This window comes from Babylonia areolata, chromosome 1 (assembly GCF_041734735.1).
Source record: "Babylonia areolata isolate BAREFJ2019XMU chromosome 1, ASM4173473v1, whole genome shotgun sequence".
NCBI lineage: Eukaryota > Metazoa > Mollusca > Gastropoda > Neogastropoda > Buccinidae > Babylonia > Babylonia areolata.
The window spans coordinates 74652445-74675345 of NC_134876.1; the positions used below are offsets into that span (position 1 = coordinate 74652445).

The 22901-nt window shown below is 39.6% G+C and overlaps 1 protein-coding gene across 3 annotated transcripts; it reads left to right on the forward strand.

Annotated features, from left to right (window-relative positions):
- The first annotated feature begins 2 nt into the window (after nt 1-2).
- LOC143287548 (sphingomyelin synthase-related protein 1-like) lies at nt 3-17934 on the forward strand. Of its 3 annotated transcripts, none has more exons than XM_076595627.1 (5): nt 3-139; nt 3783-4478; nt 7349-7466; nt 10444-10594; nt 15310-17934. In XM_076595627.1, the coding sequence occupies exons 2-5, from the start codon at nt 3790-3792 to the stop codon at nt 15663-15665; spliced, it is 1314 nt and encodes a 437-aa protein (XP_076451742.1). In that variant the 5' UTR covers nt 3-139; nt 3783-3789; the 3' UTR covers nt 15666-17934. The 3 variants fall into 3 exon arrangements, with proteins under 3 accessions (XP_076451742.1, XP_076451733.1, XP_076451752.1); XM_076595618.1 differs by having other exon boundaries at nt 129-965; XM_076595637.1 differs by lacking the exon at nt 3-139 and adding an exon at nt 2644-2769.
- Nucleotides 17935-22901: the final 4967 nt, after the last annotated feature.

Consider the following 22901-nt stretch of genomic DNA (forward strand, 5'->3'; position numbering starts at 1 on the left):
CATGAGTGAGGTCAGATGGCAAAGTCATGGCTGCCTGGGGGGTGATTATTATATCAACCAATTTTCACGCAAGAATCGAAATCAAACAGATCAGGCTGACTACACTATGGCAATATTTGTAAGCCTTTTAAGTGGCAAGGTAAGGGACGTGTATGGGTTGTTTCAGGAATATTGTTCTCCGACAATATAGTTTTGTTTGTAAGCATCAACTGATTATCTGCAACTCAGTATACTGGTTTAGATGAATAGTGAACTGATAACGGATGCAACGGCAAGTTCAGTGGCATGCGCGAGCGCGCGCTCGCACACACACACACACCTATAAGATTGAGCGTGTGTGTGTGTGTGTGCGCGCGCCCGCCGGAGTGTGTGTCACAGTGTGGCAGTGTGTGTGTGCGCCATGCTCACGAGCGCGCACGGCGCGCAGTCGTGCGTGTGTCAGTGTGTGTGTCAAGTCTGGTCTGGTCTGTAATCCTGTGGTTTGCCCTGTTTTGGGCAACAATCCTCTGTGTGTGTAAAGCAAAGACAAATGATGTTTCTCAGTCACAATTGATAAAGTACTTTTTTAAGTCTGTTCTGGATTTGAAACTTCACAAGTCCAGTTAAGAAGCCCCAGGTCATCGACAGGTCTTTCAGTGATAATTATGGTTATTCCTATCGAGTCCGCGGTCAGCATCTGTCCACGGTCGCCCCGGACAGTTGCTCGGTGGCTGAAGCCGTAAACTGGCTGAAAAAGAGTCGGCCGGGAGCGATAACTACACACACACACACACACACACACCACGGACTTAAAATTTCTTTCTACGTACACACACGCTGATCATGGTATACCTATTCAGGTATATCTGATACCAATTTTGTGCTTCTTCAAACGTCCGTCTGTGACCCCACGGTCCACGCGTTCACTGCTGAATGTGTACATACATGTGTGTTCCCTTCGTGACAACGGCACATCAAGCATCCAGGTTTGGTAGTTATATTGAATACATTGTCTGATGCAGCAATCAAGCGATACCAGTTTGGTACATAATTCAACTAGGGTAAACTGTGTAATAAGTCTCATTTATCAGATTGTGCTTTTAACAGTGATTTTCATTCACACACACACACACACACACATATATTTTTGGGTGGTGGTCTTTCAATCTTTTATATTGTTGTCAGTGACAGTGTCTTGGTTTCAGTGTTTCCGAGTCAGACTTGTTCTTTTTTCTTCTTTCTTTAAACATCCACCATCATCATTTTGATGGTTCTAATGTGTACAGAACTGGGGGGTTTCCGCTAGCTAGCTTGTTACCAATCATCGGCCCAGCGATTTCATATCAACAGATCTGAAAAAAGATGAAATCGATAATCAGAAAGAAGAGAATAAAAGGCTGAACTAACAGTTCGATTTTGAATAAAACGAATATTAACTGGCCTTGTGACTGGTTTCAATGTATTTCCGAGTCAGACTAGTTACCAATGATCTGCCCAGTGATTTCATACTGATGGGAAAAAAATAGTACAATTACTACAAAGTTCAAATACCAACACAAGAAAGTTTGCTTCACTAACCCGGTTACAAATGTATGTAACCAACTGCCACTGCATTTAAAACAAGCGCCATCAACTAAATCATTCAAGAATAAACTTTACAATTCTGTAAAATTCTTAACTATTTTTAGAGTTTGATGAATAAATAAAATTTAAATGAAGCGTCGAACCTTGACCAAAGTCTGTAACACACACATATACACACACACACGCACACACACACACACACACACACACATACATATATATATATATATATATATATATATATATATATATATATATATATGTGTGTGTGTGTGTGTGTGTGTGTATACATACATACATATATACATACATAAACACACATACATACACATACATATAGACACACACACATACATTTACACACATACACATACGCATACATACCCCCCCACCACCACCACCACCCACACACGCACACACACACACACACACACACACACACACACACACACACACACACACATATATATATATATATATATATATATATATATATATATATATATACATATGTGTGTGTGTGTGTGTTTATGCACACATATATACAATTATATACAATAATATACAACACACACACACACACACACACACACACACACACACACATATATATATATATATATATATATATGAATGAGAATCTCTTAGTTTTGGTACCACTTTTGTGTTGATGATAAACCACAAGTTTAACTGTTGGGGACTACAAATGCCAAACACGAACACATACTCATGCTTATGAATTTGATTTGCAAGATCTTTCACTGAAGAGATTTCTAGATGAAGTGGAAAGGAGAGCTTGTAAAAAGACAAGCACATTTATATCAGAATGTGACGTTAAAAATAAAACCCAAATAGCTACCATGATAATTATACTACTAGTGTTATGACTAGGTATTACAACTGAACTTAAGAATACAGTGTACATGTGTATCACACATAATATCTGGTGGGTTGGATTTTAAACAGTTTCAGTTACTTGTCCCTCTTCCCCTGACTATCTCTCACCCCATTTACCTCTATAAAACTGATAGTGTTATCAGTCCATGCAGCAGTGTTAATTTTGCTTCATAGATTCGATAACCAGTAAAGAAAAATGCAGACTGTCAATACTTAGTGAAGTCTTTTTTTCTTTTTCTTTTTTTTTTACTAATGATATTGATGATTGTGACTGTCTGCTGTGTTTCTTTGTCCCATCAGAATCAAGAGGTATTGGATTTGCACCTGTTTCCATGTTCAGTTATTTTCTGCACAATCATAATGTGTGCTGTGTGTGTATTAATATGCGTGTCTGAAGGTGGTCTTTCATCATATTCATTATCTTGTGTTTTTCTCTTCAGTGTGACCTACTTTTTTTCTTTTTTTTTTTTTTTCTTCTGGAAACTCACTTGGCTTACTGCTTACTTCCTCTCTTGTTTGATTTTTAGACACACATCATCAGTAGTGTCAGCTCTGAAGATGCCAGGTTTGCAGCCTGACAACTTTAGCACTGCATTTCTGTAAGAGGTTCCTCATATTCCAACCTCATGATTGATACTAATTTTTTTGGGTTTTTTTGCGAAATCATTTTATTAACTTTTGCCTGAAACTCTCAGACCACCAGAACTATCTTTCCGAGCCACACTCAGAATATCCAGATCACATTATTCTGCTGTGTCTGTATCTCAGCAGCAGTCTTTGAGCGCAGTGGAAGTTAGTTCTTGTGTATTATCTTTTATTTTATTTTATTTTTTCAAACCTCATTTGTCTGTGTTTCTTGTAATGAACAGTTCCTTGTTTCAGTGGAGACTTCTTATGTTTCTGTACCAGTCACTGTGACCGTTTGTCAATAGAAGTTTATTGGCATCTGTTTATTTTTGTATGCATTTTCTTCAGATTTACTATTAGTATCACACTAATTTCCAACAAACTTTTGAGCACACAAAAGGTCCACCAATGAGCAGAGAAATTTTTATTTAAATTTGAGAAAGAGAGTATGTGAAATGATTACATATGTTTGATTTAAATCGTTTTCAAGCATGGTTAATATTTCCAAAACACACTGTTTTATAATGAACATATATAGGAAAACTAGCACTGACAGATAAGAGAAATATATATATATATATATATATATATATATATATATATATATGAGCATTATTACAAGTGATTTTTGTGTATGTTTTTTTATGTAGTTTTTGTATGGCTTCATTAACATAATATTTCTCATGTATTTTCAGGTCTGCCATGGCGGAAATGAACGCGGCTGCCCTGAGCATGTGGACGTGTGACAATGTTGCTGAGTGGTTGAATCAGCAGGGCTTTGGTCAGTATGCCGACCTGTTGTGTTCTGAACATCGCATTGATGGACCTGCTCTTCTGATGCTTACTGAAGATGACCTCAAACAGGAGCCCATCAAAATGACCATCTTGGGTGACATCAAACGTTTAATGAGCAAACTGCGTCAGCTGAAAGCCCAAGGCCAAGACCTCAGACTTGACAGCATCTCAGTAAATAACAATGTCAATGTCCCAAAGGCTGATAATACCAGTCAGAACTCTCAGTGGGCAACAACCAGACACTCAAGAGTGGAGTATCCCTCCGCTGATGTACTCACCCAGTGTCAGCAGTTGACAGCCATGAACCCAGCTCTTCAATATCACCAAACACTTTTCCCCCAGGAATCGAGGCGTCTAGATCCTGAGCTGTGGAAAACCTTGCTGAGCTTTGTCTATGTGTTTGCAGTGTTTCTGTTGACGGCTTTCGTCATGGTGATCGTGCATGATCGTGTGCCTGACATGCAGACACACCCTCCTCTACCCGATATCTTTCTGGACAACATGCCGCATGTCCCTTGGGCTTTTGAAGCCAGTGAACTCGTTGGGTTGATACTCAACTGTATTTGGGTTGGAGTGTTGCTTTTCCACAAGCACAGGTTGGAGTTTAATAGATGTACAGTGTTGCGTGTATATGGTTTACATATATATATGTTAGTTTCATGTATGTCATGGTTTTCATGTGCATCAGATAATGAGGCCATAGGCCCCTACAAAGAGTTTACATGTACATTATATCAATGTGTCATAAATTGTTATTGAGTAGGAAATTTGTATATTTTCGAGAGTATCTTTTCTTTCTAAGTATGTGTATGTTTTCATGTGTACATGCGCTGTGTGTGTATCACTGTATGCAACTCTCTTTCACTCTCTCACTCTCTCTTATTTTCACTTTGACTCTGTCTATGTGTCTGTCTGCCTTTCTTTATGTGGGAATTAACTGAGTCACTCATTACAGGAAATATATACTATATAGATTAATTGTTCAATTTTGATTTTGCCTCCAAAAAAAAGAAAAAAAAAAGAAACAAAACAATTATTGTCACCTTTTCAATACACAACTTCCCTGTACATGTATGGTATTGTATGGTATTGATTTGTAATATATCGTATTGTGTGATACTAGTTGTACTGGTTTTTCCCCCCAGGGAGAGCACATCGCAACACTGACAGCGCCACCTTTTTTTTTTTTTTTCCCTGCCTGCAACCTTATTTGTTTTCCTGTCCAAGTGGATTTTTCTACAAAATTTGCCAGGGACAACCCTTTTTTTGCCGTGTTTTTGGGTTGTTGTTTTTTTGCGTTAAATGCATGCTGCACACAAGACCTCAGTGTATCGTCTCATCAATCACCTCATCAGAATGGCCAGCATCCAGACCACCACTCAAGGTCTAGTGGAGGGGAGAAAATATTGGCAACTGCCGGTGTGATTCAAACCAGTGCACTCAGATTATTTCGCTTCCTAGGCGGATGCGTTACCTCTAGGCCAACACTCTACTTACATACACTAAGTCATGAGTCCCCCCGTGGGAGTGTCGGGGGATCTTTCAGTATAAATAGCATCTCTGCCTTCTGGAAATTCTGTGCTAGAAATTTCTTCTTTTCTGTCACTCTCTTTGTTTCTGCCTTTTTTCTTTCTTCACTGTTGTCTCCTTTTTCTGCCTTCCCAGTCCAATGTTCCCCTTTCTTTTTTCAAGCAAACCTTGACACTTTTTTCTCTTTTCTGCAGTCTGTGATGTACTATCTGTGCTCTTTTGCTCCAGCGATTAAGTAGTGAGATGTAAACACTGGGATGGGCACTAGCTGCCCATTCTGCAGTGTTTTTTGCCCAGATGGTCTTTTTTTTTATTTATGTATTTTTTCGTTTGGCTCTGAAGTATTGTTTTTTCCTTTATTTTTATGATTTTTTGTAATCTGGGGATGATAATTCAGATAAATAAAGCGGAAGGGCTGGCGTCCTCAGCATGGCCTAGTCTTATTTGCCATAAGGAGCTAAATGGTTGGGATATTGTGTCATGAACTGTGTTTTGTGGCTTTATCTAAGCAGGTTGTTTTTTTGGTTGTTTTTTTTTTGTTGTAAATGTGACAGTTTTGTTTTGACACATTTGTATGGTTTGACAGTCCTGATACGGCCCTTTGCAGTCAGCTGGATTATAAGCAATAAGAATAAGTCATGAGTGCATGATGCACATGGGACCTTTGTTTATTATCATCTTATTATCGTCTCTAAACGGACTCCCATGGCAGTAGCATCATAATCCCATCACTGTTATTTTTTTAAATATATGTCACAGAATTTAGGGGAGCAAAACAACAACAACAAAAACTGTGGCTGTAGTGAAAATTGAAATGTGTGGTTGCAGTGAAAATTATAATGTGTGGCTGTACTGGCTGTGGTTGAAATTGACAGATAGTTGCTGGACAGGAAGTTGCTGCACTGGCTATTGTGAAAATTGACAGGTAGTTGCTACACTAGCTGTTGTGAAAATTGACAGGTACTTGCTGTGGTGAAAATTGACAGGTAGTGACTGTTGTGAAAATTGACAGGTAGTTGCTGCACTGGCTGTTGTGAAAATTGACAGGGAGTGGCTGTGATGAAAATTGACAGGTAGTGACTGTGGGGAAATTGATAGGTAATAGCTTTGGTAAAAAGTGACGGGTAGTAGCTATGGTGAAAATTGACAGGTAGTTGCTGCACTGGCTGTTGTGAAAATTGACAGGGAGTGGCTGTGATGAAAATTGACAGGTAGTTGCTGCACTGGCTGTTGTGAAAATTGACAGGGAGTGGCTGTGATGAAAATTGACAGGTAGTTGCTGCACTGGCTGTTGTGAAAATTGACAGGTAGTTGCTGCACTGGCTGCAGTCAAAATTGACAGGGAGTGGCTGTTGTGAAAATTGACAGGTAGTTGCTGCACTGGCTGCAGTCAAAATTGACAGGGAGTGGCTGTTGTGAAAATTGACAGGTAGTTGCTGCACTGGCTGCAGTCAAAATTGACAGGGAGTGGCTGTGGTGAAAATTGACAGGTAGTTGCTGCACTGGCTGTTGTGAAAATTGACAGGGAGTGGCTGTTGTGAAAATTGACAGGTAGTTGCTGCACTGGCTGTTGTGAAAATTGACAGGGAGTGGCTGTGATGAAGATTGACAGGTACTGGCTTTGGTAAAATGTGACAGGTGATGGCTGTGGTGAAAGCTGACAGGTAGTGGCTTTGGTGATAATTGAAACATAGTCGTAGTGGCTGTGGTCAAAACTGACAGATAGTAACTGCACTGGCTGTGGTGAAAATTGACAGTCACTTTACTAGCTGTGGTGAAAATGGACAGAGTGGCTGTGGTGAAAATTGAAATGTGGTGGCTGTAGTCAAAACTGACACATAGTAGATGTACTGGCTGTTGGTGAAAATTGATAGGTAGCGGATGTGGTGAAGATAGTGAAAACTGACAGGTACTGAGGTAGAGTCTGTGCTTGCAGGTTCATTCTAATGAGGCGAATGTTCTCCCTGATGGGGACCATCTTCCTGTTGCGCTGTGTCACCATGCTCATCACCTCCCTCTCTGTGCCGGGACGACACCTGCACTGTGTGGGCAAGGTAGGTGAACAGTTGCTATGCTTATGTTTTACTTTATTGTGCAGTGTTGTATTGCGTTGTGTTGTATTGACTGTATTATGTGTTTTTTGTTTGTTTGTTTGTTTTTACTGTATCGTGTTGATTGTATTGTATTATGTTGTAATATTTTTATTGACTGTATTGTAATATGTTATATTGACTGCATTGTATAGACTGTTATTATATTGTACTGTTCTGTACTGAACTGTACTTTACTGTAATGTGTTATGTTTTGCTGTATTGTACCAGTTTGAGTTGTGTTGTATTGCATTAGTTTCAGATAGTTTCAGTTTCTCAAGGAGGCATCACTGTGTTTGGACAAATCCATTTATATATAAATAATTATGCTGCACCACATCTGTTTGGCAGATGCCTGACCAGCAGCATAACCCAACACGCTAGTCAGGCATTGAGTGCATTCATATATATATTTGTGTTCCCATCAGAATGGATTTATTCTGCAGAATTTTGCCAGAGGACAACAGTTATGTTGCCATGGTTTTTAGGTTATTTATTTATTTTATTTTTTTAGTGCAGCAAGTGTGTACTGCACACAGGATCTCAATTTATCATCTCATCCAAATGGCTAGATACTCAGTTTGATTTTCCAGTCAAACTTGGGAGAAAGGGTAAGACCGTGATTTGAACACAGATTCTCACAGACACTGTATTGGAGATAAGTGTCTTAACTAATCTGTCACCTCTCTCCTTACATTGCATTGCATTGCATTTTATAGTAGTTTGTATTCTGTTGCATTGTGTTGAGGTGTATTGTATTATACTTTTTGTTGCAACAAATTTCTCACTGAAATTTGGGCTACTTTTGTAGGGGAGAGTGCATCACCAGAGTACAGTGCTGCCTTATTGTTTTTTTTATGGATTATGACTGCAGGGTTATATTAATGTTTAGGAAAGTTGACCATTCAGTCATAAATAGGAATGTATATTTTGACTGTTTATCAAGTATAACCATTGAACATTAGTGATTTCTTTATTATTACTGCTCAGCAAAAATATGTTACATAATTATATTTAAACTCTTGATATAATTTAACTTTTACTAAATGTTTGACTGATGATATTGTAGACTGAAATATGACCACAGAAATCATTTTGTCACTGTTAGAATTAAAGCTTTTTGAACAGCAGTAATATGTGTTTGTCTGTGTGTGTTTGAGTGTTGTTTTTGTTTGTTTGTTTTTCTTGTGTGTGTGAATAGAATAGAATAGAATAGATTTTATTGTCATGAAACCATAAGGTTTATAAGACACAAGTGCAATGGTAAATGAATGAACGAATGAAAAACACACAATTAATCAATCAGTTAATGCAGTAAATTGCAGCAGCATTCATAAACAAATTTTCCCAATCTTGTTTGTATATATTCATCATCTGTTAGCATCACCTGACTGGGAATATTTCCTGTGTGTGTGTGTGTGTGTGTTGTGCGTGTGATAGGGCACACCTCAAAGACCAGTGCAAGGGAGAGTACTTCATGCTTTTTTTGTTGTTGACATTGTTGGGTCAGGTTGCTTTGACATTTGTCTTATCATCCTGTCACTGAAAGTGAAACAGTTGACGTGTTACTTTGTTTGACATGCACTCTGTGTAGCCTGAACATGTCACCGTTTGTTTTGGGCAGCTTTTTTATTATTTTAATTTTTATATAATGTCACTTACACAAAGACTTATAATTTTGATAATCTTGTTTACATGATTATATTTATGTTACCTCGAAAAAAAAGAAAAAGGTGAATGATTTTATGAAATATGTGAAGTGCTCTGTTATGAAAGAATGCACAGACTGCACAGGAACTTAAAAATAAGCTGTATGATTACTATGAATGTAGATGTCAGGTGCTCTAAAATGAACCAAATGAGATGCAGTTGAAAGAGCCTGTTAACCCATCATCTGAATTGTCTGCTCAAAAAACAATGTCCTTAATGTTTTGTGCATGCACACTTTTTTTTCCAAGTATGTTATTAATGTGTATGTACCCAAACATGCACACATGATTGCATGCATGCACACAGATGCATGTACACATGTTCATTATACATGCTTATATGCACCACACACGTACATGTACATGTATATGTGTTTCATTTTTGGTTTGTTTAATTACCTTCTGATCCATCTACTGCAGAGTACTGTGAACATTGTATACCGGAATAGTGTGCCACGTTCTTGTTCTCATGAAATTCTTCTTCATCTTCTTCCACGTTCCCTGGAAATGTAATCCAATAATCTATACTGCTGTCAAAGACCCACACAATTGACATGTATCTTTGATATTGCTGTCGGTACCATCCAAGGATCTCTGACTTTTTGAAGGATGACTTAGTAGCAACCACATTATTAATTGTAAGCATTTGGTTACACTAATTCATTGCTTTACTGAAGTAAGAATTTGTGAACTGGGGGGAGGGGAGAAGGGGGGTTCGGGTGGGGGGGGGGCAGGGGGGGGGGGGACGAGTTAGAGATATCTTGATATTCCAGAGAAAACCCATTGATTTCATTACTGAATCAGTAATTGCATGAAATCCTTGGAAATGGATCGGACACATTATGTGAAGAGAGCAAGGTAACATCACCTGAACAGCCCTTCACAGTGCAAGAGAAGGTAGATGCAAGAGAGGAAGGCCAAACAACACCTGGCGCAGAACAGTTGAAGGAGAACTCAAGACCCTGAAGCACACCTGGGGTGCCATTCAAACACTGGTCCAAAAGAGACAAGAGTGGCGGTTTTCCGTTACTGCCATACATGCCAGTGTGCATGATAATGGGCAGTACGTCAGTAAGTACTAAAATGGTCCGGGATTTTGTGAAATCTCTTGTCACACTTTCACTGCAATATATATGTATATATACATACATATATATACATATATATATGTATATATATATATATATATATAGAGAGAGAGAGTGATTTATAGAGTGTCTGTGTATTTCCAGAGGTATGGAGATATTTGGTCACGGCTGCAACGTGCCTTGGATATCTGGCAGGGGTTTGGCATGACACTGCAGGGAGTAAAGAGCTGTGGGGACTACATGTTCAGTGGCCACACTACCATCATCACCCTCCTCAACTTCTTCATCACAGAGTGTAAACCTTTTTTGTTTTGTTGTGTGCTTCCATGATTACAGAGCTGTGTTTGTTTATAACATTGTTCAGACACATTCACAAATTTTGCCACTTTGTTTCATAAGTTGACCGCAGACAAACATGTCTTTCAGACAGTAATGAGACACACAGTGTGCAAACACCTGACAATACCTACACATCCAGAGATAAAGTCACTCTTTAACTCACTCGATACTGGGCTTTTTGTAATCACGTGTTCCTGTGGATACTGGGCGTTTGTATAGGTTTTTTAAAAAATCACCAAAAAATAATGACAAAACACAATGACTTGAAATTTTGAGACATGTTTATTGATAAATGGAATAAGCATGGTGCTAAGTTTCATAGCCCTTACTTTCATGGTTCATTTTTTGTAGCTGGAGTGATAAAACATAGTTTTTTTACAACAACGAAATTGAGGGTGGTTCCAAATGCATAGAAGGAAAATTTTCAGCATTGTTGAAAGAAGGGTTATTTTCCACATAAATCACATTGAGAAACCCTGTAGAATGTAAAAAAATGGCTATTTGAGAGTTTCTGCATCATACAAATGAGCAAAAATAAATAACATGCAAGTGGCCAATTGGCAATTTGTCATACGGCATTCTTTAGTACATAAGGCATCAGCATGGTTTGAAAACAATTCATAAAAAAAAAAATAAAAGACACATGGTTTTGAAATTTGGAGACATTATTACAGATAAAGTGAATAAGAAGAGCACAATTTTTCAAAGCTCTTACTGTTATGGTTCACCTTTTGTAGCCAGAGATAAATAATATTACCTTTTTTACGATAACAAAATTGAGGGTGGTTGCACATCATAGTGATGAAATTCACAGCATTGTTGAAAGAAGGGTTATTTTCCACATAAATCACTTTGAGAAACCCTGTAGAATGTAAAAAAATGGCTATTTGAGAGTTTCTGCATCATACAAATGAGCAAAAATAAATAACATGCAAGTGGCCAATTGGCAATTTGTCATACGGCATTCTTTAGTACACAAGGCATCAGTATGGTTTGAAAACAATTCATTAAAAAAAAAAAAAAAAGACACATGATTTTGAAATTTGGAGACATTATTACAGATAAAGTGAATAAGAAGAGCACAATTTTTCAAAGCTCTTACTGTTATGGTTCACCTTTTGTAGCCAGAGATAAATAGGATTACCTTTTTTACGATAACAAAATTGAGGGTGGTTGCACATCATAGTGATGAAATTCACAGCATTGTTGAAAAAAGGGTTATTTTCCACATAAACTGCATTGTCAAACCCTGTAGAGTGTAAAAAAATGGCTGTTTGAGAGTTTCTGCATCATACAAATGAGTTAAAATAAATATCATAAAAGTTGCTAATTGGTAATTTGTCAAGTGGCATTCTTCAAAACAGTAGGTATAAGTATGGTCTGGAAAAAAAAAGAAAAAAAAGAAAAAGAGATGTCACACAGTCTTGAAATTTGGAGACATGATTACTGATATAGTGAATAAGCACAGTAAGCAGCTCTTCAGTCTGTGGTACTCTCTCTGTAGTTGGATGGAGATGGGGTATCCTTTACGATGATCTTTCTTGTCTAGGTAATCCATATTGTTCTTGAAAAAAAAAAAATTTTTCACACACATCACACTGGTAATCATTTGAAAGTTTCTGTACTGTAAGAATACACTAACATTAATCATAGGGCCAAAAACCTCACTATTTGATATCCAAAACAGCCGCTGTCTACACATGGAAAAAAAAAAAAGCAACAAAAAAAAAAAAAAAAAAAGCACATAATCTCTTCTAATAATTTGCATAATCTGCAATGGTGTGATACACTTGAAAACAAGTGATGTCTCTTCCCTGGCACAGCTTATCACACAAAGTTACACCACATTTGGCGCACCAGTTTGGGCTTTCCCGAAATTTGACCTCAGGATAGCGTTTGCGCCGTGCAGTACAAACATGGCATTTCCTGAAGTTCTTCTTTCCACTGGGTCGTGGAGGAAGAACAGTGGAAAAGTGTGCACCTTGAAGGCGAGCCTGTGGGGTGGGCACAAGTCCTGGAGGACGGGGCTGGGCAGCAGGCTGGGCAACAGGCTGGGCAATGGGCTGGGCGATGACCTGGGCAGCAGCCTGGGCAACGGCCTGGGCAGTGGCTTGGTCAGCAGCAACACCAGCTTGATATCTGGCATTGAGTTCATTGCCAATTATGACAATGAACTTTTTCAGGGACATCCTAGATCCTCCTTGACTCCTCTGGTACTTGTCATGGAGGATGGATGCCTGGATAAGAGAGAGAGTGAAGAGGTGAAAAAATAATTTTTTCCACCACTTCATTGTCTTCCGATTGAGCGGCATGTAGGCCATGAGCTGGTCACTGCGGTCAACTCCAGCCATGTTGACTATGTAGTCTTGGACAGCTTTAGGCTTCAGTTTCCTGCCTGTCCTTGTGGTGACCTCCTCCATCTCAGCTGGGTCCATCTTGGTGGTGATCAGGTGCACTGCCTTCTTGTCCATCCACTTCAGGACACCTACTGCACCTATAACACATGTACACAGAGAATTAGGGAAACAGTTGCAGTGGAAAAGAAAACACACACACACCACGCACACCACTACCACCACCACAACCACTAATGCACACTTACACACACACACACACAGTCATGTGCACACACACACACACACACACACACACACACACATAAATGCACACACACACAGTCATGTGCACACACACACACACACACACACACACAAATGCACACACACACACACACACAACACACATAAATGCACACAAACACACACACACACACACACACACACACACACAAATGCACACACACACACACACAACACACATAAATGCACACAAACACACACACACACACACACACACACAAATGCACACACACACACACAAATGCACACACACACACACACAAACTCAACAATGCCTGTGTACCTTTACACACACCACAGATGTGTCAACAGTATTTGTATATGTGATGTAGATGAAGTACAAATGAACAGATCATATTCATAATATCAGTTGTAACACAACCATATGTGGAAAAAAGTATATCCTGGAGGATGTATGATTTATAAATTATTGTGTGAACATATTATGATAGGGAAACAAACTCATGATAAATAAAATTACTACATACCTTGGCGTAAAGCGTATACATGGCCGCGTGGTGGGGCTGCAGAAACCAGCTGTCTGGGCATACCCTTCCTGTTCGGCCGCACAGTCCCAACACAGTGAGTATCCTGCATCACCAGCTTCTCCGCCAGCTCAGGGCAGCAGTAATAGTTGTCTACATAGACTGTCCGGCCTTTATTCAGGAGGGGCTCTGCTATTCTCATTACCACATCCACCGGTTTGTTGCTGATGTTGGGGACGTTACCAAAAATTTCGAAATCAAACACATAAGCTGATGACGACTCACACAGCTCGTATAGCTTGATCCCCCATTTGACAGGCTTGTCCTTCATGTACACCCTGAAGCTCAGCTTCCCCCTCCATGGGCACATTGCCTCATCAAGGCAGATGTTCTCCTCTGGGATGTAGAGGGCCTTGAATCTGTCTCGCAGATGGGTGTAGACAGGCTGAATTTTGTGGAGAGGATTGTGGTTTTCTTCTCCCCGAGGAATATATTCTTCATTGTTCGAGACATGCAGCATGGCCAGAAGTAGATTGAATCTATCCCTGGACATGATGTTGGCAGCAAATGGTGATACCAGGATAGGGTTAGTTGACCAGTAGTCAGCCACTTGTGGTTTATGGGCGAGACCCATGTGTATAAGTATCGCCAAGAATCCAGTCATTTCATTCTCTGTGGTGTTCTTCCACTTCCTAAAGAGACTGTGGGGTGGCAGAACACCTTTCTGTTGAAGGGACTGAGCGGCATATCGGTTCGTTTCTTCAACAATATGCGTCATGATCGCGTTGTCGAATATCGCGTCATAAAAGTCTATAGGGGCGTGGCCAGTCATCCCTTGTAATTGCAGTCCGTGCAGTTCTTGGTCAGTGTAAGGTGGTATGGCAGGGAAAAAACTAAAATCCTCATGCCACTCTTTGCTCATAAATTTCAGAAAAGTGTCCATGCTCTGGTCAGCCAGTAGGCCGTGTGCGCCTGCCTCTCTTTCACTGTCACTGCCTGCATCGCTTGCCACGCCTCTCTGCTCTTCCACTTCAGGTTCGATGTCCGACAAACTTTCATTTTCACTCGCCTCGGATGCTAAAAAATCACTCTCCTCGTCTTCTTCACCATCTTCGACATCTGATCCTTCAGTTTGGACCAGTTCTACGGCTTCTCTTAGGGTGTAAACACGCCTTCCTTGTCTGCTCTGTGTACCACTCGTGCTGGGTTGCGACGCCATTGTTGTTTGTCTGAACACAAAGGCCTGGGTGACGACAAAAATAGCTCAACAGCACAGCAACAAGCGACGTGCCAGCCACTCCAGTGGTCAGAGGTTGACCTATGCTAATTAGGCTGTAACCTGGATGGCTGTGTCTGTGACACCGGGTTACGACGTCACTTGTGGAAATTTTTGAAGGTCGGAACGGCAGTACTCGTTGTTCGTATAAAACCGGTTGGAAACGGACAACGGAAATACCCGCTGTTAGTATCGAGTGAGTTAAGTATGATCCAGCCTTGTCATTTCCTATACCATAAGATGTTTTTATTTGTTTTTTTATGTTTCCCAGACACACCAGCAAAGGACTGGTACTATCTTCACGTGACCTCCTGGGTGCTGAACATCTTTGGCATTTTCTTCATTCTGGCGGCACATGAGCACTACTCAATCGACGTATTCATTGCCTTCTACATCACTTCTCGCCTCTTTATGTACTACCACACACTGGCCAACAACCGCTCTCTCATGCAGCAAGACGCCAGACGGACTCGCCTCAGGTTCCCCTTGTTTTCGTTCTTCGAGTCCAAGTGTGACGGGATTGTGCCTAACGAATATGAATGGCCTTTCTGTGTGCCGCAGTGCATTAAAGACTTTCTGCGTTGGGAAGGTTGGACTACCAGTTCCAAGCGAGGTAAAACTACTTGATGTATCCTGTGAATATGAGGGGAGATATGCTGCTGGATGTTACCAAATTATTTTTTTCTTTTATCATCTGTTTTTTAGCACAAGTATTTGAGTTTCTCTGACACTTGCTTCTGTGTTTGATATCTTCAGCAAAGTTTCAGAAAACAACCATCAGTTCTATGCAGAAAATGTGTGATTTTTTTTTTCTTGGGTGGAAAGTGGAGGTCTTGAATGAGTAAGTTGACAGGTTTTTTTGTTTGTTTTTTTCAAATAATCATCTGCTCTTATGAGGAATTCCAGAAAAGTGCACACAATCTGACAGAAACTGACAGAGAATTGTTTTTCTTTTGAAGAATTTATTTCATAAAAAATCTTTAAAGATGATAATAATGATAGTACATCATCTAGCACTTTCAAATCTATCAAAGTACTTTTCACTGTTGGTCAGACACAAAGAACACACACACCCACATGCACACAAGCATGCACACACACTCACACACATACACACACACACACACACACCAAAGGAAAAAAAAAAGCATGTATGGAAGAAATGGATGTGGATCCACTGAATAAAACTGTGCATGGAATGGAGTGCCTTGATTTTGTATAGACTGAATGTTTGAAAAGATGTGAGTGAGGGACTGTGATGGACTGATAAAGGCAGTGAATTCCTGGTTTGTACAGCTAAAGAACTGAAAGCTCTCCTGTCATGTTCCTCTCTGTTGAAGTTGGGGACGCAAAAGATTCTGTCATCAGTGGAAGAGCGGAGAGACCTTGAAGGGACATATTTGATAATGATGTTAAAAGGTCTTAAGATATAAATGTAAAGGTACAGATGTTTCTGAATTCAAGTGATCATTTTGCCAGAATGCAAAACACTGATGTATCTTGTTCTCATCCAGTGATTTGGAAAGAGAGATTATTTAAAGAGAAAGTTGGGTAAGAGGAGAGAGGTCAAAGAGTTAGAGGTGAAAGTGAGAGGTCATTCCATATGCACTGGATCATTGTTGGTCAAGTGTGTTCTGCTGCATGCCCTTGTGTCAAATCCATATCAAAAAGATGTTTCTGCTGTATTTTATCTCTTGTGTATGTAGGTGTTGATGCTTATTGTGTGAAAGTTTTGGGTTTTTTTTCTGTTTACAAATTATGCACCAAAGTTGACATTTGCCAGCTGATATAATTATATCATTTTATTGTTGATTCATGTTACTGTTAAATGAATGATTTTTATCACATCTAATTTTAATTTTAATGTGCAGTTTTTTATGGAATGTTTTTTGGGGGTTTTGTTTGGGGTTTTTTGCCATAAAGTGTGTGTGCTTTTTTTTTCTGTTTACTGTTATAATTAGTTGAATACTCATTTGAGGAAAGGAGAGGCATTTCACACATTCCTGGTCTCCCAGTATCCAAACATGTGAAGACTCAGTGAGCAGTGTCATGATGTCTGTCTGTCTTTTTGTAAATGGATTCTTGTTTATTATTATTGTCATTCAGTTGGGTTTTTTTTACCAGATTGCTGACAGTTCAGACTTTTTGTCAGTACTTGTCTCTTTAACAGGTTGATTAGAGATCTACCTTATCTTTATACATAGGATCAAAATCTTCGTCAAAACACTCAACAGAATAAGGCAGTATTGTATGTTATTCTCTTGTATCAATGTCAAGAAGAATTGCCGTCTTTTTACAGTCCTTTTAATTTTTAATGATCCATAAAATTTTATTTTATACTTTTTCATACTATTCAGTAAAACAGCTCACTGCAGTTAGGGAGCATGCCTGTTTTGGAAGTTGTAAACATTGTTGCTCAAGCACATTGTGAAGAGATGTGGGTTGCTTCCCTTCGACCATGATTACAAGCACTCTCACTCTTTTGTGTGTACTGTGAACACCCATAAATAGCTTGTCAGTGATGATGATGTTAGGATTGTGGCAGAAATATTCTTCCACTGCACTGAGAAAACATGAATGAGTAATTTCATTCTTCTTCGAATCCAGTTCTGGTAATTTGATTTAAAAAATGAAAAAAAGTATTACAGAATATCTGACTTTCTTTCTGTGGAAATGGACACCACAACAGGATTTTGAAAGCCTCTCTTTGTTTTTGTTTTTGTTTTTTCTATCATATTGGATTTATGTGGCCAAGAATTTTATGCAAAGTGAAATATTTTATGTTTAAATACCCTGTATCATTACTTATTCCAGCACCATTGCCAAACTGTCTCACCAGTCTAGTCAAGCTTCATACTTTGTGTGTGACATTTTGTGTAGTTGGTGCTGATCTCATTTCTTGGCCTTTAAATACATTTTATTTAAATTTTTTGATGTTAACAATTTTACTTTTTTTTCCTTTTCTGTTCATATACCTGACTTTACTACTTGCATCTAGTCTGATTGAGAGTAGTGCCTATGGCTGCCTCCATCTGTGATGTAAGACTAAAAAACAAATATATGATATTCATAAGTCAATGGATTTGTGCCTATTGGTGTTGGCAGTGCAAAGCGTTGAAGAGTGTTTGTGATGGCTGAACTGTTGGTGTTCAATATGCCGTGTTGTTTCACCACTGTGGAGTGGTGGCCCAGTTGTAATGTGTCCACCTAGGAAGCAAGAGAATCTGAGCACATGGGATCGAATCCCACATTTGCCAGTATTTCCTCCTACTCCATTAGGCCTTCAGGGGTGGTTTGGATATTCAGATGAGGTGACAAACTGAGATCCTGTGTGTATCTTGCACTTTGTACATTTATAAGGACCCATGACAACCAAAGCGTTATCCTTGGCAAAATTTTGTAGAAAAAACTACTTCTGATAGGAAAATAAATACACTTGCAGGCAGAAAAAAAAGAAAAAGAAAAACGAAAGGTGGTGCTACACTGTAGTAACACACTCTCCCTGGGAAGAGCAGCCTGAATTTCACTCAGAGAAATCTGTTGTGACAAAGAGTAATATTTACTAATAATACAATACAATTTTTGGTGCAGGAGTCTATCGCAGACTTCATATCAGAAAGTTGGAGCTGAATCAGCTCAGGGGAAGTCACTCAACTGAGTCCCCATTTTGGGCATGTCCAACTGAATTAACTTCTCAGATCAATTAGTGTTGTGTCTTTCAGCTTTTCTTCCCGTTCTCGTTTAATTTTGTTTGCCATTGGTAGACTCTGCTTGTGTTTAGACAAACTGAACTGTAAAGTGCAAATATATTTTTGTGACATTGCTGTTTTCTTTGCTTTTGAGTGAATGATGGCTATGTATTCAAATTGAAAGGATATGCAGTGGTTGACTTACTCTTTTTTGCAAAGGCTGGTTGATATACTTTTGATTCGAAGTGATGTAATGCTTGAAAAAACCCATTATTTGCATTTTAAAATAGATATGTATGTTCTGCTTTTGAAATATTCAAATAACCATATTAACCATATTTATTTGCAAGGAAGGAATGATATTTGCTTTGAAATTACATATAACAATTGATAATTCTGTGACCAGATGAGGTGTACTTGATTTGAAATGCAACAAATGAGAAAGCTATATTTTGTGTGGTTTGGATTGTTACAAGCAGTTTGTTTTACTTTTGTTGTTAAAAAAAAAAAGTGACAATAGTCAAAAAGCTGCATCTTGGTGTGTGCCTCTGACTGTGTGTTGCGTCATGCTGTCTCTCCTTCTTTCCAAGGTTCTCTCTTTCTGGAATTGATTTTTGTTTCCCATTTCTTTTAAAGGTTAAAGGTCCTATACAGCCTTACACAGCCATAGAGGCAGTGAATTCATTTAATCTCCTTCAGCCATACCTTTCCCATCTGAATTCAGGTACCCAGTGAGGAAATTGGAGAAAAGTGCCTTTCTCAAGGACACAATAGCAAGGATTCATCTTAAAGCTGGACATCAGATGTTGGACAAATACTTCATGAAAATGACCTAAATATTACCTGTGAAATTGGCATCTTGTCCAAACACTTTTTTTTTTTGCCAAGTCGGACATGGCAGTCAATATTTATGACCAAGATACATCCAGTTTCAATTTCCTGCTTTTAAGGATTTCAAGCCAATATGTATGCAGCTTATCCCCAGTTCTACAGTTTTCTTCAGCACTGTGACTTCCTGTTCAATAGAACTAGCTCTGATTCCAAAACCATATTGCTGAAGAAGATGCTCTTGTTGTTGTGGGGGTAGTGTATACTCTGTATTTTGATGCAAAAGCCACTCAAATCTAATAGGTTAAAAGATATTGCGTGGAAAATGTGTATTCAAAACTTGCCAGTAACGGTCCACATTGTTGGTGTGCTTTTTGTCTGTGTGTGTGTGTGTTGTCTATTTTGTTGTTGTTTCTTTTTTCCATTTCCATTAAAAGTGTTGTTACTTGTTCTGATGGGGATCGGGGATGAAAAAGATTCATTGAAACACAAACATTGTGTCAGAAAAATAACTCTCTCTCTCTCGATCACCTACAGAACGAACATCAAAGTAGTCTTTATTCTTCCAAGTTCACATTACAACAGAAAGGCATAGACTACATATATGATATTAAGCCTGAACATTTTTGTTGAAAATGCAGGAAACAATTTGGTGCTTATCGTAGCACACACACACACACACACACACACACGCAAATGCACACGCAGACACAAGCAGACACACGTACAGTAGTTTCGTTTTTATACACACACACACAAGCACACTTTCACATATGAATAAAACACCCTGTACACCGAATCTCAAATACATTTAAAATCAAAATAAGGATTAAAGAGAGAGAGAAAAAAAAAGAATTCTCACACATGGTCGACTGATCTTCCTTGAAGAATGCAAGGTTATTCTCCACGAATAAAATTGTTTCTGACCAACCACCAAACATCATGGGAGATTTCAACGAACATACAATGAAATGACTATGAATTTTGATTTTCACATCATGTGTCCAGATCACAAAATATGACGAACCCGTGGGGAAGGTGTAAGACAATATTTAGATTACATCAGCACAGCAAAACGCACTGCACTTTCAAGCAAAATGACAAAAAAATATGATCGATGATCCAGACTCTCACATAGTTTAAAAAAAAAGAGTTAAATACAGTAATTCCATTCCGTCTTCAAGAGAGGGGGAGCCTGAGCCAACACAGACAGACAGCCACACACTCTCATACTCACTATGCACTATGCATCTGATTGCAGTGGTATCGATCGCTACTCCAACAGTATGAAGAAAAGGTCAAAGGTCCCATAGCCTTTTAGTGCCACTGGGGCATTGAAAGGTTTCAACACATAACCCAAACTGAGCCACTAGCTCCATGTCGATCACTGGTAGCTGGAAAAATGTCGATGACACCCCTCACCCCCTTCTACCCTTCCCCACTCTCTCACTTTTCCTCCTCTATCAACCGGAAAATCAATCAATCTATTAATGTATGTGACAAAATAACAAAAGTTAATATCGCATCTGATGCAACAAGATTGGAACCAAACTGAGCATTCCATCTCCTCCCCAACCACATCCTGTACATAATAGACAGCAGACGGGACAGTGTACCCCCTGTGTCTGTGTCTGTGTCTGCGAGGTATGTCTGGGCGATCCATTGTGTCTTCACCTTGGGGAGGGGTCCTGTTCAGTGTGTGGAGTGGAGTGGTGGCGCAGTGGTAAAGGGTCCGCATAGGAAGCGAATTAATAGCTGAGTGGTTAAAGCGTTGGACTTTTAATCTGAGGGTCCCGGGTTCGAATCTCGGTAACGGCGCCTGGTAGGTAAAGTGTGGAGATTTTTCCGACCTCCCAGGTCAACATATATGCAGACCTGCTAGTTCTTGAACCCCCCTTTCGAAGAGCAAATACGCACGTTAAAGATCCTGTATTGCATGTCAGCGTTAATTTGGTTATGGAAACAAGAACATACCCAGTATGCACAAAAACGGAATATGGCTGCCTACATGGCGGGATAACTGAACGAAACGGTCATACACATAAAATGTTACCTATCTGTCTGAGTGTGTATGTGTGCGTGCCTGAAATCTGATTGAATGACACAGGAAACGAATGATGAGCGCCCGATGGCAGACGTCAGTTGGTTCTACCCAGGTAGGCAGCCTGTTGTGCAAATGACCCCGAGTTTTTAAAGCGTTTAGAGCTTGGTCTCCGACCGAGGATAGGCGCTGTGTAAGTATCGATATCCTTTATCATCGATCATCTGAGTGCACTCAGCAGTGCTTTCTCCCCTTCCACTGGACCTTGAGTGGTGGTCTGCACGCATGTCATTCGGATGAAACGATAAACTGAGCTCCTGTGTGGGTAGTATGCACCTGGCGCACGTAAAAGAACCCACGACATCAAAAGGTCGTCCCTTGCAAAATATTGGAGAAAAATCCCCTTTTGTAGGAAAACAAATACACGTGAAGGCAGAAAACAGGAAATAAAATGATCGGCGTTGCACTATAACGACGCGCTCTCCCCGGGGAAAACAGCCCAAATATGTCAGAGAAATCAGTTGTGACAAAAAGTAATACAATACAATACAATACAATACAATACAATACAATACAATGGTCTCGTGACGAACGGATATCCCCAACTTAAAGCTTTGAACTTCCCCTGCACTCTTTCACATGTTCTCTTTCTCTGTCTGTCGATCTGTCTGTCTCCCCCCCCCCTCCACCCCCCCACCCCCACCCCAACCCCCCTCCTCTCTCTCTTCGAAATGCTAAACAAGATATATATGGCCATGAATCTGAGGCCATTCGGTATTATCTTTGTTGTCCAAATTGTGACTGCCTTTCGCTGATTGCTTATAAATCCTTTGACCTTCCCCAGACTCCCGATGTTTTAGATGTGCACGTGCCCAGTGGCCAAATGCATTAACTGACGTTCATCCGTTCTCTCTATCACTGTTTGCCATAAAGACGATAAATACACATACACATAGTGCAAAAGCCAGAGAGAGAGAGAGAGGAGGGAGAGAGAGAGAGAGAACCCATGACCAGACCTTCGGACTGGATATTGAAAAGTGGGTGATGACTGGACCTGAACACACGTCTCATTAAAACCAGTGAGGGCAGAATGGAAGAGACATGTCTGAGCTGTTCATTTGATTTCCTTCTTGTTAATTTCATTATGTAGCAAGAACTTGCCACTGAAAGGACAATTTGACAAGAAGCAATAGAGAGAGAGAGAGAGAAGACAGAGACAGAGAGTGACATACATACATGCAGACAGATAGACAAACAGACAGACAGTGCACTGGCAGCTTAGGGGAGGAAAAAAGTGGGAAATGA

What these genes read in the sequence shown, in the direction of transcription:
- LOC143287548 (XM_076595618.1), top strand. Translation starts at nt 913, where the DNA reads ATGTGTACATACATGTGTGTTCCCTTCGTGACAACGGCACATCAAGCA. An exon ending in ACGGCACATCAAGCATCCAG is followed by an intron (nt 966 to 3,782) that starts GTTTGGTAGTTA and finishes ATGTATTTTCAG; the next exon opens with GTCTGCCATGGCGGAAATGA. An exon ending in CAACTTCTTCATCACAGAGT is followed by an intron (nt 10,595 to 15,309) that starts GTAAACCTTTTT and finishes TATGTTTCCCAG; the next exon opens with ACACACCAGCAAAGGACTGG.